The 13,185-nt window shown below is 41.8% G+C and overlaps 1 protein-coding gene across 1 annotated transcript in view; it reads left to right on the plus strand.

Annotated features, from left to right (window-relative positions):
• The first annotated feature begins 4,511 nt into the window (after positions 1-4,511).
• LOC112219712 (potassium/sodium hyperpolarization-activated cyclic nucleotide-gated channel 1) overlaps positions 4,512-13,185 on the plus strand; it is a 173,469-nt gene continuing 164,795 nt past the window's right edge. Inside the window, exon 1 of the mRNA XM_024381224.2 lies at positions 4,512-5,026. Coding sequence (XP_024236992.2) covers positions 4,662-5,026 — 365 coding nt within the window. The 5' untranslated portion in view covers positions 4,512-4,661. The remainder of the gene's footprint in view (positions 5,027-13,185) is intronic.

The raw sequence follows: 13,185 nt of genomic DNA on the forward strand, positions 1-13,185 counted from the left end.
AAGTTCAGTAGAGTTAACTGGCTCTACTGGCCTAGAGTTAACTGACTTAATTGGCTCTCATGAGGACCGCCACAGGAAAGGAAGACCCAGAGTTACCTCTGCTACAGAGGATAAGTTCAGTACAGTTAACTGGCTCTCAGAGGAGAAGTTCTTTAGAGTTAACTGGCCTCATGAGGACCGCCACAGGAAAGGAAGACCCAGAGTTACCTCTGCTACAGAGGATAAGTTCAGTAGAGTTAACTGGCTCTCATGAGGACCGCCACAGGAAAGGAAGACCCAGAGTTACCTCTGCTGTAGAGGATAAGTTCAGTAGAGTTAACTTGTTCTCATGAGGAGTAGAGTATTTTTTTTTTTATGTTTTCATTTCACCTTTATATAACCAGGTTGGCCAGTTGAGAACAAGTTTTCATGTACAACAACAACACAGAGTTACACATGGAATAAACAAACATTCAGTCAATAATACAATATAAACAAAATAGAAAAGTATATATACTCTACAGTATGTGCAAATGAGGTAAGATAAGGGAGGTAAGGCAATAAATAGGCCATGGTGGCAAATTAATTACAATTTAGCAATTAAACACTGCAGTGATAGATGTGCATGTCACGCCCTGGTCTTAGTATTTTGTATTTTTTTAAATTGATTTGGTCAGGCCAGGGTGTGACATGGGTTTATTTTGTGTTGTGTTTATGTATGGGGGGTTTTCGTAGGTTTTGGGATTGTGGCTTAGTGGGGTTTTCTAGCATAGTCTATGGTTGCCTGAGGCGGTTCTCAATCAGAGGCAGGTGATTCTCGTTGTCTTTGATTGGGAACCATATTTAGGCAGCCATATTCTTTGAGTGTTTCGTGGGTGAGTGTTCCTGTCTCTGTGTTTATTGTCACCAGATAGGCTGTATAGGTTTTCACGTCCCGTTTCTTGTTTTTGTATATTCGTGTTTCATCTTCATTAAAGATGTATCGTATTAACCACGCTGCATTTTGGTCCGACTCTCTTTCACCCGAAGAAAACCGTAACAGTGCAGAAGATGAATGTGCAAGTAGAGATACTGGGGTGCAAAGGAGCAAATAAATAAATAACAGTATGGAGATGAGGTAGTTGGATGGGCTATTTACAGATGGGCTATGTACCGGTGCAGTGATCTGAGACCTGCTCTGACAGCTGGTGTATAAAGTTAGAGAGGGAGATATGAGTCTCCAGCTGCAGTGATTCTTGCAATTCGTTCCAGTCATTGGCAGCAGAGAACTATAAGGAAAGGAGGCCAAAGGAGGAATTGACTTTGGGGGTGACCAGTGAAATATACCTGCTGGAGCACGTGCTACGGGTGGGTGCTGCTATGGTGACCAGTGAGCTGAGATAAGGCAGGGTTTTACCTAGCAAAGACTTAAAGATGACCTGGAGCCAGTGGGTTTGGTGATGAATTTGAAGCGAGGGCCAGCCAACAAGAGCATACAGGTCGCAGTGGTGGGTAGTATATGGGGCTTTGGTGACAAAACAGATGGCACTGTGATAGACTGCATCCAATTTGCTGAATAGAGTGTTAGAGGCTATTTTGTAAATGACATCGGCAAAGTCAAGGATCAGTAGGATGGTCGGTTTTACGAGGGTATGTTTGGCAGCATGAGGGAAGGATGCATTGTTGCGATATAGGAAGCCAGAAGGTGATCTATAGCATGCAGCAATGGTGAGAGACTTGTTTCTGGAAAGGTGGATTTTTAAAAGTAGAAGCTCAAATATTTGGGGTACAGACCTGGATAGTAAGACAGAACTCTGCAGGCTATCTCTGCAGTAGATTGCAACTCCACCCCCTTTGGCAGTTCTATCTTGTTGGAAATTGTTATAGTTAAGGATGGAAATTTCAGGGGTTTTGGTGGCCTTCCTAAGCCAGGATTCAAACACGGCTAGGAGATCCGGGATTGCAGAGTGTGCTAAAGCAGTGAATAAAACAAACTTAGGGAGGAGGCTTCTAATGCATGAAACCAAGGCTTTACGGTTACACAAGTCAACGAATGAGAGCGTCTGGGGAATGGGAGTGGAGCTAGGCACTGCAGGGCCTGGATTAACCTTTACATCACCAGAGGAACAGAGGAGAAGTAGGATAAGGGTATGGCTAAAGGCTATAAGAACTGGTTTTCTAGTACGTTTGGAACAGAGTGTAAAAGGAGACGGTTTCTGGGCACGGAAGAATGGATTCAAGGCTTAATGTACAGACAAGGGTATGGTGGGATGTGATTACAGTGAAAGTGAGAGGTATTGTCTCTAGAGACACCATTTAAACCAGGTGAGGTCACTGCATGTGTGGTAGGTGGAATAAAAGGTAAATCATATTGAGCAGGGCTGGAGGCTCTACAGTGAAATAAATGAATAAGACAATAATCACGAACCAAAACAGCAATGGAAAAGGCATATTGACATTAGGGAGAGGCATGCATAGCTGAGTGATCATGGGGTCTAGTGAGTAGCTAGGCCGACTGGAGACACAGCAATTCAGACAGCTAGCGGGGCCGGGAATAGCAGACTAGCAGATGGGCATTCAGGGGACGTCATGACGGAAGAGTCCGTCATAGCCCACTCGGGCTCCGTATTGGCAGTAAAAGGGGTCCACGCCAATTGGCAAAATAGGTATTGTAGCCCAAGGAGTGGCTGATGGCCCTCTTCAGCTAGCTGGGAGATGGGCCTAGCATAGGCTAGCTTCAGGCTAAATGGTGCTTGCTTCGGTACAGAGACGTTAGCCAGGAGTAGCCACTCGGATAGCAGCTAGCTAGCTGCGATAATCCAGGTGAAAAGGTTCAGAGTTTATGGTGGGGAAAAGAGTTCAGTGTGTTCTAGGTTGAATCTCGCTGTGCAGATTGGCAGTAGTTGTCTGGGCTAAAGGTTAGCTGATGACCACTTGCGTCTAGCTGACTAGCTGACTACTATCTTGTTCCGTTTCTAAATTAAAGAAAATAGCAGATCCATACCACATTGGGTGAGGCGGGTTGCAGGAGAGAATGCTGGAGTTGAGGATTTAAAAATATTTTAAGTATATATATATATATATATATATATATACACGATAATATATGCAAACAAAATGCAAAGAAAAAAGATACGGGACACGACAAGACAAAGATGCCTGACTGCTACACCATCTTGGATATGGATAAGGATAAGATCATTTGCATTACCAGGCTCAGAAATTGGTAATTAACTGCACCTCAGATTGCACCTCACAGAGTTCAAGTAACAAACACATCTTAACATCAACTGTTCAGAGACTGTGTGAACCAGGCCTTCATTGTCGAATTGCTGCAAAGAAACCTCTACTAAAGGACACAAATAATAAGAGAGACTTGCTTGGGCCAAGAAGCATGAGCAATGGACATTAGACCAGCGGAAATCCATCCTTTGGTCTGATGAGTCCAAATTTGAGATTTTTGGTTCTAACCGCTGTGTCTTTGAGAGACGCAGAGTAGGTAAATGGATGATCTCTGCATGTGTGGTTCCAAACATGAAGTATGGAGTAGGGGATGTGATGGTGTGGTGGTTCTTTACTGGTCACACTGTCTGTGATTTATTTAGAATTCAAGGCACACTTAACCAGCATGCCTACCACAGCATTCTGCAGCGATACGCCATCCCATCTGGTTTGCGCTTAGTGGGACTATCATTTGTTTTTCAACAGGACAATGACCTAAAACACACCTCCAGGCTGTGTAAGGGCTATTTGACCAAGAAAGACAGTGATGGAGTGCTGCTTCAGATGACTTGGCCTCCACAATCACCCGACCTCAACCCAATTGAGAGGATTTGGAATGAGTTGGACCAAAGAGTGAAGGAAAAGCAGCCAACAAATGCTCAGCATATGTGGTAACTCCTTCATGACAGTTGGAAAAGCATTCCAGCTGACCACCTCATGAAGCTTGTTGAGAAAATGCAAACGGTGGCTACATTGCAGAATCTCAAATATAAAGTATATTTGTATTTGTTTAACACTTTTTTGGTTACTACATGATTCCATATGTGTTATTACATAGCTTTGATGTCTTCTCTATTATTCTACATTGTAGAACTTACTAAAAATAAAGAAAACCCCTTGAATGAGAAGGTGTGTCCAAACTTTTGACTGGTACTGTATGTGTTCCAGAGTAGAGACCCATGCTAGCAACTGTAATTGAGTACTGGCGGTGTCTGCTGTGGCAGGTGGGAAGGTGCAAGTTAACTGAAAAATATCTAATCTCTCAATGTTCATATCAAAGTGCACCAAATTCATGCATTTAGCTGCTGAAATTCCTTCCGAAGGAAAATGCCCCCAGGACCCCCCTACTGTCTTTGGGTTAAGCCCTGAATGCCTTCAAATCCTAGAAATGCCCATCATCAGTCACATTATGGAAATGAAGTGGTCAAGCGCCAACAATGTCCCCGTTAAACCGCAATGCTACGCGAGCAAGAGAGAGTTGAACTCTAAATCGGTTCAGTCAGTAGATGGCGGTAATCCAGGAAACCTGATCTGTCAGGTTCAACAGAAGTCTGTCTCAGTTTGCATCATTCCCAAAGGAGGCAGAGGAGCCGAGCAGTTGAATGACATCAAATGAAACACGGGAGTTTACAGCGAGTCCTTTTGAGTTTTGCGCGTAGCTTGTCTTCCGAGCCAGGAGACAGTACGTTTTATTGAAAATCATGGAAGAAAAATCGAATTCGTTTTCCAGCAACAAAGAAGTGGAAAAAGCAGATGGGAATAATATATTTCAGAGGCAAGACTCGATACAGAAGAAGAATATGGGGAGCCAGAACATGAAATCAGGGGACCACCCGAACTCGGTGGGCTTCAAGGGTGACCAGGAGGAAGCCTTGGTCGGGTTCGACGATCTAGACGGGTCCGGGAACCGACACGGCTTTATGCAGAGGCAATTTGGAGCGATGATGCAGCCTGGCGTCAATAAGTTCTCCCTGCGAATGTTCGGCAGTCAGAAAGCCGTTGAGAAAGAGCAAGAAAGGGTCAAAACTGCGGGATACTGGATCATTCACCCCTATAGCGATTTTAGGTAAGGAGTGGAAAGTCACCTTCTGATCTTTTTTCTTATTACCATGCGATCCATTCATCCACACAGCCGGGTCCACAAGACACCACATCACTATGTCATCAGTGCGCGTAGGTTACGCCTCGTCAAATGTGTTGTCTAATCTTGCTTCGTTCTTGAGTCAATTATAGAGGCGTTGATTGTTTTACCTATCAAATTGTGATTGTATTCATATTTTCCATTGCGGCAATTGTCATTATTCTAATATGAAAGACAGAAATACACGAGTCCATGATATGTCCTTGGAAAGAGGATGGTGAATGTCACGAGTTGAATACACAAACACGAATTGTATTCCACATAACAGTAGTTTTTATTGCTGCATAAGCGGATCTATAATAAGCCATGAGAGTAAGGTGAGAACATCAGTATTGTAAACAGCCCATCCTGCAATGATGAAACGACGACGAGGATCCGTCGGGATAAGTGAGGATGGCCTCGGGATGGAAAATAGACATATGCGGTAAATTCTAGCGAGAAACGACAACAGAGAATAGGGAGAGAGAATAGATAAATAATTAAACATTGGTCGTCCGCATAAAATAAAAAGAGAATACAAGGGAAGGGATGAATTCAAACACCAGGCATTTCAACAGTTAAAGGGATCTCGCCTGCAAAACCGTGAATAATGGACAGATATTTAAAATGCACAAAGCTTTGGCGTGCCATAACCATCCATCAAACGTAAATCCACGTTGAACTGCGCAGAAATAATGCGATGGAATATGTATATTTGTTTTTAGGGATATATTAACCTATTACAACAAGTTCCTCTTATGATACACTTAATAGCTTGCTTTGTTTTTTTTAATTCAATTGGATAGAGTTTGAGATAAGTGGTTAATGGGCTTGTGTAGGCATTGCGCAATACATATTTGTATTATTTAAAGTGTCATCCTCACGCCCAGTGTCTCTCTGACATTTCGTTGACTGCATAGAAACGACCTAATATTGCGCATTGACAGAACTGACAGAATGAGATTATTATTTGGGTGACTGTCAGTCAGTGGAATATTTGTTTGGGAGAATTAAATATTCTTCACATCTCCTGACAAATTAAAATGATACACAGTATTCTCAAACATAATCTCGTCAAATGGAAGCATTCACAACCTGCCTCATCTGCTCAGCAACACCCCAGCTTTGTATTGTGTATAAACATTGCAGTGGCATGTGCATATGGATGAATCTACACTCTGTCTAGACTACAGCATTTTAATTTTTTTTATTTCACCTTTATTTAACCAGGTAGGCCAGTTGAGAACAAGTTCTCATTTACAACTGCGACCTGGCAAAGATAAAGCAAAGCAGTGTGACAAAAACAACAACACAGAGTTACACATACACAAACATACAGTCAATAATACAAAATAAAATAAAAATAGAAAAATCTATGTACAGTGTGTGCAAATGTAGAAGAGTAGGGAGGTAGGCAATAAATAGGCCCTAGAGGATAAAAATAATTACAATTTAGCATTAATACTGGAGTGATAGATGTGCAGATGATGATGCGCAAGTAGAGATACTTGGGTGCAAAAGAGCAAAAAGAGGGTAAGTAATAATAGGGGGATGAGGTAGTTGGGTGTGTTATTTACAGATTGGCTGTGTACAGGTACAGTGATCGGTAAGCTGCTCAGATAGCTGATGCTTAAAGTTAAAGAGGGAGATATAAGACTCCAGCTTCATAGATTTTTGCAGTTTGTTCCAGTCATTGGCAGTAGAGAACTTGAAGGGAAAGCTGCCAAAGGAAGTGGCTTTGGGGATGACCAGTGAGATATACCTGGCGGAGCGCGTGCTACAGGTGGGTGTTGCTATGGTGAGCAGTGAACTGAGATAAGACGGGGCTTTACCTAGCAAAGACTTATAGATGACCTGGAGCTAGTGGGGTTGGCGACGAATATGTAGTGAGGGCCAGCCAATGAGAGCATACAGGTCGCAGTGCTGGGTAGTGTATGGGGCTTTGGTGATAAAACGGATGGTGCTGAGTAGAGTGTTGGGGCAATTTTGTAAATGACATCGCCAATGTCAAGGATCGGTACGATAGTCAGTTTTACGAGGTTAAGTTTGGCGGCATGACTGAAGGAGGCTTTGTTGCGAATTGGAAAGCCGATTCTAGATTTAATTTTGGATTGGAGATGCTTACTGTGAGTCTGGAAGGAGAGTTTACAGTCTAACCAGACATCAGGTATTTGTAGTTGTCTACATATTCTAAGTCAGAACAGTCCAGAGTAATGCTGCTAGTCGGGTGGGAGGATGAGGGCAGCAATCGGTTGAAGAGCATGCACTTACTTTTACTAGCATTTAAAAGCATTTGGAGGCCACTGAAGGAGTGTTGTATGGCGAAGCTCGTTTGGAGGTTTGTTAGCACAGTGTCCAAAGAAGGGCCAGATGTATACAGAATGGTGTCGTCTGCATAGAGGTGGATCAGAGAATCACCAACAGCAAGAGATCGAAATCATTGATATATACAGGATAATTTTAGAAAGAGTGGGTCCAGGTTGTCTAGCCCACCTGATATGTAGGGATCCAGATTTTGCAGTTCTTTCAGAACATCAGCTATCTGGATTTGGGTGAAGGAGAAGGTTCTGCAGGGGTTACTGAGATGTTGGCCAGGGTAGGGGTAGCCAGGTGGAAAGCATGACCAGGCGTGGAAAAATGCTTATTGAAATTATCGTAGATTTATTGGTGGTGACAGTGTTTCCTAGCCTCAGTGCAGTGGGCAGCTGGGAGGAGGTGCTCTTATTCTCCATGGACTTTACAGTGTCCCAAAACGTTTTGGAATTAGTGCTACAGGAAGCAAATTTCTGCTTGAACAATCTAGCCTTAGCTTTCCAAACTGACTGAGTACATTGGTTCCTGACTTACCTGAAAAGTTGCATATCACGGGGCCTATTCGATGCTAATGCAGAACATCACAGGATGTTTTTGTGCTGGTCAAGGGCAGTCACGTTTGGGGTTAACCGAGGGCTATATCTGTTCTTAGTTCTACGTTTTTGAAATGGGCATGCTTATTTAAGATGGAGTGGAAAGCATTTTTGAAGAGAAACAAGGCATCCTCTACTGACGGGATGAGGCCTGCTCACTGATGCATTTTAGGGAGCGTTTGACAGTGATGTTGGGTGGTTGTTTGACCGCGGACCCAGTACCCACTCAGGCAATGAGGCAGTGATCACTGAGATCCTGGTTGAAGAAAGTAGTGGTGTATTTAGAGGGCAGGTTGGTCAGGATGATATCTAAGAGAGTGCCCATGGTTACGGATTTAGGGTTGTACCTGGTAGGTTCCTTGATGATTTGTGTGAGATTGAGGGCATCTTGCTTAGATTGTAGGACGGCCGGGGTGTTAAAGATACAGTCCTGTTCAAAGTGAATGATGGCAGGCTTGTGTGGAAAATGGCTGGTTTGCATAAAGGCCTACTGTAGCTCTAGTTGGCTATGGTGCAACGGTCTGCGTAGACTCTGTTCCCGGACAAGACAAATTATTTTTTGATGTTTTATTTCCTGCAGTGTCTATTAATTGTCCTAACGCTCGGCAGCTTTTTCACTCTATATTGCTACAAAATATTCACAATTGCCTTTATATACGTAAGAATTTATAAAAATGTGAAAATGACCATATCTAAGTGCTTGCATGTCAATTATTTATTTTTTAAGTGTCATGTTCTTCCTGGGGGTGTACATGAACAGATTTGAATAAGATTTCATGTTGCTAAAATGCTGTCAGTTCCACTTTAAATATTTGACATACTGCTCTTACATCGTTTAAGCTAGAAATGCTGTTCAAATGTTAAAATGTGTAGACTGGCCTGGATTAAGTTTCTTACATACACGTTTTTTATATATTTTAAACTTTTTAAATGATTAAGCTTTTTGACCTTCTTTTTGTCCTCCATCTACTTTCATGGGATTGCTTCAGCATTCTAAATGTCCTATTGTTACTTCATCACTCCCAACATTCTATTCTATTCACTGTGAACAATGTAACTTTGACACAAATCAGCTACTTTGACCATTTTCCCAACAACTTAGACAAAAACTTAGTGTATGAACTCTTCATCTACTTCTTTGCTACAAAAAATATCTGATCCAAATGATGCAGGTCTTTTAACCACTTCAACACATTTTTCCCAACCTTTTCCAAACAACTGAAATTTTGACAACTTTTGCAGCACTTGAGATATAAACATAGAGGGTATGACATCTTAGTCTATGTTTCTACTGTTCAAATCTGGAATCAGAAGATAATTATCTTCTTCCAATCAAAAGTTACAGCTGTTTGTTGGAGTTTAGAGTGATGAAAAGTAACTATATACATTTGCAAAATTTAGCATGAAATAACCCACAAACAGTAACTCTTGAACCGTTCAAGCTAGCTGCCACAAACATACTTCTAATGAGCTGAAGCAAGTCACAAATGTTTTCTTCATGTATAATAACCATCTCATTTTATACCAATATTGTTTTCCACCAAGATGATTGAATGGACACCTTGAATCCCTGTTTCAATATCCACAAAGGCTCACCTCCCTCGTCACACGAAAGGGGTTCAGCAGTTCACTTTATGGCCTCGTTCATGATACCTTCCATTGGGCTCTGTATCACAGAGAGTGATGTGTTATCTTGTCCCTGTGCCAATGTAAAGAGAGATTACAATTACCATGCTAGAGCAGAGCTGGCTGGCTGGCTCTTCCTTCTTGGTCCAATAGAATTGTATGGCTATTCTACACCAATCCTGTAGGCTTACTCTGTATAGCTGGCTATTCTATACCTATTCTATACCTGGCTATGCTGTTTAAAATAAAGGAGGTTTGTGGTTCTATAACCTAAATCATGTTTTGGTTCTTTGGTCACATTCTAGGAACCGTTTATTTTATGTTACATCCAGGGCCATAAAATGATTTCCACAGCACAGACTTGTTCTGTATGGCTGTTCTTCACCTTTGCTGTATTTTGGCCTCAGTACTTAACTCTAAGGCTGTTGTATAACTGGCTTTGCTTCATGCTGCAGCGAGTGCTTGCTGGTTTGGACATGCAAGGTGCTCTTGTTGTTTGGCTCAAGTCCTCCTTTCTGTAGATGTGTCACGATCGTTATAATGAGTGGACCAAGATGCAGCGTGGTATGGTTCCATCCTCTTTATTTTGAAGTGAAACTCAAAGAAAACAATAAATTGCAAAACGAAACGTAAAGCTACAATAGTGCTCACAGTCAACTATACATAGTCAAGATCCCACAAAGCACAAAGGGGAAATGGCTGCCTAAATATGATCCCCAATCAGAGACAACGGTAAACAGCTGCCTCTGATTGGGAACCATGCCAGGCCAACATAGAAATATAATTACCTAGATGACCCACCCTAGTCACACACCGACCTAACCAACATAGAGAATAAAAAGCTCTCGATGGTCAGGGTGTGACAAGATGCTTCAAAGTTTCAGGGATTTGTCTTTGTTGATATTCAACTTCTCTGCTGTGTTCCCATAATTACTGTACACTCTTAGAAAAAGGGTTCCAAATGGGTTCTTTGGCTGTCCCCATAGGGGAACCCTTTTTGGTTCTAGGTACTCTTTTGGGTTCCATGTAAAACCCTATGTGGAAAGGGTTTTAGATAGAAGGCAAAATGGTTCTACCTGAAACAGATAGAACAGAGCTAGTTGAGAACAAGTTCTCATTTACAATTGCGACCTGGCCAAGATAAAGCAAAGCAGTGTGACACAAACAACACAGAATTACACATGGAATACACAAGCGTACAGTCAATAACTCAATAGAAAAAAAGAAGGTCTATATACAGTGTGTGCAAATGGCGTGAGGAGGTAAGGCAATACATAGGCCATAGTAGCAAATTAATTACAATTTAGCAAATTAACACTGGAGTGATAGATGAGCAGGTGGTGATGTGCAAGTACAAATACTGGTGTGCAAAAGAGCAGAAAAGTAAATAAAAACAATATGGGGATGAGGTAGTTAGGTTGGGTGGGATATTTACAGATGGGCTATGTACAGCTGCAGCGATCGGTTAGCTGCTCAGATAGCTGATGTTTAAAGTTAGTGAGGGAAATATAAGTCTCCAGCTTCAGCAATTTTTGCAATTTGTTCCAGTCATTGGCAGCAGAGAACTGTAAGGAAAGGCGACCAAAGGAGGTGTTGGCTTTGGGGATGACCAGTGAGATATACCTGCTGGAGTTCGTGCTACGGGTGGGTGTTGTTATCGTGACCAGTGAGCTGAGATAAGGCGGAGCTTTACCTAGCATAGACTTATAGATGGCCTGGAGCCAGTGGGTCTGCCGACGAATATGTAGCGAGGGCCAGTCAACTAGAGCATACCGGTTGCAGTGGTGGGTGCTATAAGGGGCTTTGACAAAAACGGATGCCACTGTGATTGACTGTATCCAGTTTTCTGGGTAGAGTATTGGATGCTATTTTGTAAATTACATCGCCGAAGTCGAGTCAGTTTTACGAGGGTATGTTTGGCGGCGTGAGTGAAGGAGGCTTTGTTGCGAAATGGGAAGCCGATTCTAGATTTAATTTTGGATTGGAGATGTTTAATATGAGTCTGGAAGGAGAGTTTACAGTCTAGCAAGACACCTAGGTATTTGTAGTTGTCCACATATTCTAAGTCAGAACCATCCAGAGTAGTGATGCTTGTCGGCTGGGTGGGTGCGGGCAGCGAACTATTTAAAAGCATGCATTTGGTTTTACTAGCGTTTAAGAGCAGTTGGAGGCCACGGAAGGATTGTTTTATGGCATTGAAGCTCGTGTAGAGGTTAGTTAACACATTGTCCAAAGAAGGGTCAGATGTGTACAGAAAGGGTTCAACCTGGAACCACAAAGTGTTCTTCAAAGGGTTCTCCGATTGGGAAAGCCGAATAACCCTTTTAGGTTGTAGCACCATGGCTGTTACATAATTTTGAAATTTCATCAGATGGACTTCCTAATACCACTGTAAATGGGTTTCCATAGGTTTTTATTATTGAAAAAAACTACTGTATTTGACTGTTGTATTTAGTTAATTTATAAAGCTTTGACAAATAGAAAAGACATAAATGAGCACCATGTGCTTAAAACCTTGTTGTTGCAGTCATATTTGGTTGATGCTATCACCTTTCTGGCATTGAAATACAAAGGAGCAACTATGTGACTATATAACAACAGTCCATCCATGAATGACAGACCTCACCATTCATGGGTGCTTTGTATGGTTTAAAAAGCTTCTGCAACTCAATCTTCTAACATATTCTTAGTACAGAGGCTGCTTAAAGTTTAATGGCTGGTTAGTAATATTCATTATTTATAGATTTCAGAAAGGGTTCGCGCTTGGCCTGGTGTAGCCTAGGCCTTTTGGAGAAGAAGCTTTTGTCTTCCATGAAACTCTTTCTTTCCTGGGGGTCTTTTAGCATGACCATGTTCAGATAGTATGACATTTCTGCATGGCTTTCTTGTAGTATCAGTTGATATTTACCAAATGAAATGAAAGACAATATTACTTTGTAATAAGTTAAATCATCATTAACTACATTCCAATATGATGAGCACAGCAGAATGTAATCAAACCCAAATGTCTTCAGATTCCAAAAACAACACCAAAACAAACCTCTTTTTAGAGATTTGCAACTGTTGTGCATTATTGATTTTGAAGTGGTTGTGTCTAGCTTCTCTTTTTTCCTCTTCAGATCAAAGAGGTGTTCTAACAGTCTAACGAAGGACATTGTGAAGAAAAGTGTATTTTTTTCAAATCTATGGATCCGTCAGAAATGACACCTTAGCTATTCAATATACAATATAGTGCACTACTTTTGATCATAGCCCTTATGGGTTCCCTCTTCAAAAGTAGTGCACTGTATAGTAAATAGGGTGCCATTTCAGATCTCACTTTTTACCAAATCCATGAACTCTGGTGCTCCCTAATTAGCAGTGCTGCTCTCTGCTCTGTTTTTCTAACTACATTTGCTACAGTACAATACAGAGCAATGTTCTCAATTCCACAGTCGCTGCACAATCATTGGATTCAATGTAGAACAAATACTAGATGTCTTCACCGGTCTAGTTGGACCCGATATACCCGAGATCCCAATCAGGCCCAATCTTGCTGCAGGTCTGAAATTCGAACTTGTCCCTCGGGTCCAG

Source organism: Oncorhynchus tshawytscha, linkage group LG20 (assembly GCF_018296145.1).
Source record: "Oncorhynchus tshawytscha isolate Ot180627B linkage group LG20, Otsh_v2.0, whole genome shotgun sequence".
NCBI classification, from domain to species: Eukaryota; Metazoa; Chordata; class Actinopteri; order Salmoniformes; family Salmonidae; genus Oncorhynchus; species Oncorhynchus tshawytscha.